Here is a 5,310-nt window from a genome sequence, read left to right on the forward strand (position 1 = left end):
CTCAGGAGACAATATTACTTTCACATTCACTTCAGTAGAGACCTGCACTCCCCCAAAGCCTCTCAAATACCTGTAGTGAGCCCCAGGGCTGAGGGAAGAGCCTCTGCTGCAGTTCTCAGCGATGGAGGTGTTCACACACCTCATTGCTTGCTTGACCAATAAAGTTGCCTTTATGCCCCTTTCCCTTGGGTTTGGGGGGTGGGTTTGTACAGCCCCCTTCCACTTCTCAGAATACATTCACATACCTTGTGTGAACATCATGACACTGGGAAGTTAGCTCCAACAGGCTGGCTTTTGGTCCATTTTGTTCTTCGCTATATCCCTGGTGCCCAGGTAGTCCTGTGAAGAGGTAAGGATTTTGCAGATGAAGAGCCTGAGGTTCAGAGAGCTCATCTGACTCCTCAACGGACAGGCCTTCTAGCTCCGAGTCCAGTGTTAGTGCTGCTTCTCAGAGCCCAGGCTAACCTTCCTTTTATATAAACTCTATGAGAAAGGACAAGGGACAGTGTCTGTGGTGTGATGTCACACAGAGGAAAGGACACTAAAATAGAACTTTAGAGTCTGGGTTCTAATATTGTCACTGATGCTTTCCAGTCTTAAGACCCCAACTCCAGGCTCCAGTGAGAGTGAGAGAAGACCACGGATATGAAATGTCCTGTAAATAGTGAGGTGCCTTTAGGGGTTACACTGCGTCTCACCAGAAAGACATACTGAAGTCCTAACTCCCACTGCCTGTAAGTACGGTCTCATGTGGAAATAGGGCCTTTGCAGCTGTCATCAAGTTGAGAGGAGGTCCTACTGGATTAGGGTGGGCCTTCAACCCAATGACCGGGCGTCCTTATAAGAAGGCCTGGTAAGGACACGGAGACACAGACACATGCAAAGGGAAGAAGGCCATGTGAAGACAGAGGCAGAAACTGTAGTGATGTAAGTATAAGCCAAAGAGTGCCGGGGATTACTGGCAGCCTCCAGAAGCTGGGAAGAGGTGAGGAAGGATTCTTCCCTGGAGCAGTGAGAGGGAGCGCGGTCCTACTGACACCTTGATTTGAGAACGCTGGCTTTCAGAACAGTCCTGTTGTTTTAGCCATTTAGCTTGTGCTCACTCGTTGTGGCAGCCCCGGGACATGAACACGGGTGTGGTGTACGTGTCAAGGAAATGCCTTGTGGAGACGGATGGCTCAGCACCCCATGTACACTTCTCCTAAGTGAAGGGATCCATCAGTGCTGGAAGGCCCCCAGACAGATGAACTCTCTTCCACGATGCCTACGTTTCCCACATTTTTCGGTTTGTCCTTTCTTTAGAGAGGAGGACACAGAACAGGCTATGGAGTGGGGTGGAAAAAGCAGACAGGAGGGATCTGGGGACCATCACCTGGCAGCGCCAGGGTGCTTTAGAGGGACAGCTCAAGCACTGGATAATCCCTGAGGGGCAGAGCTGAGGTCCCCGGAGAGGATGCTGGCTAGGCTCATGGAGCACAGTCACCGAGAGGCACGAACACCTGCCAAGCAAGAGGGCCAGCACAGAGGACACCGATACATGCGACTCCGACACGGCGGCCTCTTCGGAGGGTCAAAGACTCTTGGCAACATCTGGTAACTCTAATCATCAGGCCTGCTTTGTCTCCTGCTCCCCTTCCGATCTGGGTTTTCCTATCCCTCCTGCATGTGCGGTGAACGTGGGATAGAGCCAAGGGCAGTGACCTGCATCCCATAATACTCTTGTGGGAAAAACAAAACACGATACTAACAAACCCTTATGTCTGGATGGGATTTAGAACTTACAAAGTACTTTCACATACAATCCCTCTTGACTGGGCCTCCTTGTGAAAGGAGCCAGAGGTGCCTCGCCATGAAAGACAGGTCTGTCCCCTGATTCAGAGAGTACAGGAAATCCTAAGTAAAACCATGCCAAACCCCCCAAAGTGGATAAGCATCAGGTTAGGAAACCATAATACACACAGGCCATAACCCAACATCCTAATTTGCAGCCCTATCCAATAGCAAAGAGCAGACTGAGCTCATAGAACCAGCTGAATGCCATCTGGGCAAAAGTCCCAAGATGAAAACAGAGGACTTCTGTTGTTAGTAAATGGGAGACTAGGTAAATTTAGACCAACCCTTTCACTAAGAACACCAAAAGACGTACAAACATCTGAAAAGCATCAGAGAGCTAACAAAATACCGCAGAATTACCAGGCTGACATCCCAGAGAGAACAGGAACTCAGACAGGTGAGCCCAGCATTTAGAGGACTTCTTCCCTAGAGGCACCTACCCATTTGGAAGAGGGGGCTAGAACAGTAATGAACGTCTGGGGGCATGGGGAGGGAGTTGGAGTACAGGGCCCACCAAAGGTGCAAAGCTGGTAAACCACCGCCTGTTTGGGGCTGTTCCCTTAGAGGTAAGGATGAACCAAAAGCAAAGCAGCCCTTGCATAGTCTGATAGGTCTGTGGACTGGTTTCAGTGGCCTGGAACTCTCCAACCTTGATCTGGAATAATGTGACCCCAGAATTCTAGTGCCCCTGGGCACGTGACAGAAGCAAACAAAAACCCCTCTCTAAAGGAAGAAATCATCCTAGGCAAAATATTTCAATAAACTATTTTCTAAATACAATGTTCAGCACAAAATAAAAAATAATGAGGCACTTGGGAAGACAAATCAGGGAGAACTAGCAGAAATTACGCAACAGAAACATGCTCACAGGAATTCCATTTATTGGAATTATCACAGATTAAACACCGGCAAAGTTCTAGAAAACCCTCCCAGTAGTAATTCTGGCCATTTGAACTCCTAATTTTCTCTCTAATCCATCCTCATTTGTTGCCTGCACTGCTATGATCTCCATCCTGTCTGTCTTCACCACTGTCTCCGGAGGTAACTTCTTGGAAAACAAATCTGACCTTACCTCAGCTTTAATGGCATTCAAGGCCCTTCATAATCTGTCCTAAATTGCCCTTTCCAGCCTCATCACCTAGGACCCCTCCCTCTCACAATTTCTGGTCATATGGCAAGACTTTTCTACGAATATCCTCCACCTTGAATGTCCTCTCCTCCCACGTTATCCTGAAAAATGCCTCCTCATCCTTCAAAGTCCAATTTAAAGCTCTCTCCTTGAAGCTTTTCTGAACTGGAAACTCCAAGTCTCATGGTTTTGTATTATAATGTTGACACAATGTATTATATTTATTTTTTTAAAGATATATTTATTTTAGAGAGAGAGATTGGGAACAGGGGATGAGAGGGGCAGAGGGAGAGGGAGGGAATCCCAAGCAGACCCCCTGCTGAGTGTGGAGCCTCACACGGGACTCGATCCCAGGACCCTGAGATTCAGACCTGAGCCGAAACCAAGAGTGGGATGCTCAACTGACTGAGCCACCCAGGTGCCCCTATAATTATTTGTTTATAATTCTATTTCTCAGGTACACTGTTAATTTCCTGAGGTTAGGGTCTGTCTTATTCATCCAGAGTTCCTGGCATCTAGCATAATGCTTGGCTAAGTGCTCAATACATGTTTACGAAAGAAGGGAAGGGTATTCTCTTTCTTCTTTCTTTTTCTTTCTTTCTTTCTTTCTCTTTTTCTTTCTTCCTTTTCTTCCTCTTTCTTTCTTTCTTTCTCTTCCTTCCTTCCGTCCTTCCTTCCTTTTTCTTTTTTTCTTTTTTTTTTTTTTTTTTTTTAGTAAGCTCTATACCCCAAGTGGGGCTTGAACTCATGACCCTGAGATCAAGAGTCACATGTGCTACTGACTGGGCCAGCCAGGCACCACTAGGAAAGGGTATTCTTTCTTTTTTTTAAAATATTTTATTTATTTATTTGACACAGAGAGAGAGAGCATAAGTAGGCAGAGCGGCAGGCAGAGGGAGAGGGAGAAGCAGGCTCCTTGCTAAGTGGAGAGCCCGATGCAGGGCTTGATCCCAGGACCCCGGGATCATGACCTGAGTCAAAGGCAGACACTACCGACTGAGCCGCCCAGGCGCCCCAGGAAAGGGTATTCTTAATAAATAAGGTGCTACAGACCCATGGGCTGAATTGTATCACCCCAAAAGCCACATGTTGAAGCCCTGACCCCTAGTGTGACTGTATCTGGAGATAGGGCCTTAAGGAGGTCATTAAGGTTAAATGGGTCCTAATCCAACAGGACTGGTGTCCTTATCAGAAGAGGAAGAGATACCAGAGACCTCTCTCTCTCCACGTGTGCACAGAATAAAGGCAAACAGCAAGAAGGTGGCTGTGTGAAAGCCAGGCAGAGAGGCCCCGCCAGAAACCAACTCTGCTGGTACCTTGATCTTGGACATCCAGCCTCCAAAACTGTCAGAAAATAAATTTCTATTGTTGAAGCCACCCAGTCTATGGTGTTTTGCTATGGCAACCCAAGCTAATACAGAGAGCACTTCTGGGATCTCAAACATGTATAAATATACATCTTTAGGGAAGGTAAGAATTCAACACGGACTGACAAGAATGGTAGGGAGTGGACACAGTGACATCTGGAAAATGGCTTTTTAAAAAGTTTTATTTCAAGAACTTTGTTTTTTACTCTTATTTCAAAAAAAGGTGGGTCAAAGTACAAAAAAAAAGTCAGTTGAGTAACAGCAGAGGTTTAGAAATCACAGCAGCGAAGCAATATACAGACGGCACAGACCAAACAACCCCACGTGTGCGATTCTGTTCAGGTTCTTTGCTTATTTTGTGTTTTCTCCCTCCTGTACAAAAGACATCAAAGCATGCCATGAGACCAGGAAAAGAAAAGAGTTTAACGAATGGTTACAAGAAATAGACTCTGTACAAGAGGAGGTCACGTTCCTTCCCCCCCCCCCCCCGCCCCCCATTCCGTCTCTTCTTGCTCTGCTTTAGGTGAGGTTATTCTGAAGACAGTTCACCTCCAAGTCAGCCTGGTCACCTTTGCCACCCTCGAGCTTGGGTGACATGGAGTTCTGGATGTTAAATGACTCCTCCTCTTTCAGGCAGGACTTGAGAGCTTCCTGGATTTTGTGGGGAGCACTGGGATCATCCTGGAAGAGGGAAAAGGGTGAGGGAGGGGTGGGAAGGAGACAGCGGATAGAGGGGTCAAATAACCACCCCAGGCTTTTGAAGGAAGAAAGAAAGAAACTCTAAGAGTCGAATGAACCAAAGGGACTCCTTTGCAGCCGCTTTCTAGGAATGTCATCCTAAAAACCACTGGCCAGATGGAGATGGACACCTCCAGCAGGTAGCTGGATTACAAATGTCTTTGATGTAGGCCAGGGCAAGGCTTTCCCTCCGGCAGAGACGGCGGGGGGGGGGGGGGGGGGGGGGGGGGGGGGGGGGGGGGG

The 5,310-nt window shown here is 47.6% G+C and overlaps 1 protein-coding gene across 4 annotated transcripts in view; it reads right to left on the minus strand.

The window, feature by feature from the left end:
• Positions 1-214: 214 nt before the first annotated feature.
• Positions 215-5,310, minus strand: part of CSPG5 (chondroitin sulfate proteoglycan 5) — an 18,251-nt gene continuing 13,155 nt past the window's right edge. The window contains exons 5-6 of one of the 4 annotated variants that reach the window (XM_032412627.1): positions 4,879-5,010; positions 4,494-4,701 (exon numbers count right to left, since the gene is read on the minus strand). In XM_032412627.1, coding sequence (XP_032268518.1) covers positions 4,681-4,701; positions 4,879-5,010 — 153 coding nt within the window. In that variant the 3' untranslated portion in view covers positions 4,494-4,680. Of the gene's footprint in view, positions 340-4,427; positions 5,011-5,310 lie in introns of those variants that run through there. The other 3 variants (XM_032412628.1, XM_032412629.1, XM_032412626.1) reach the window with 3 other exon arrangements.

The sequence above is a fragment of the Phoca vitulina genome, unplaced genomic scaffold (genome assembly GCF_004348235.1).
Source record: "Phoca vitulina isolate PV1807 unplaced genomic scaffold, GSC_HSeal_1.0 scaffold13, whole genome shotgun sequence".
Taxonomy (NCBI): Eukaryota; Metazoa; Chordata; class Mammalia; order Carnivora; family Phocidae; genus Phoca; species Phoca vitulina.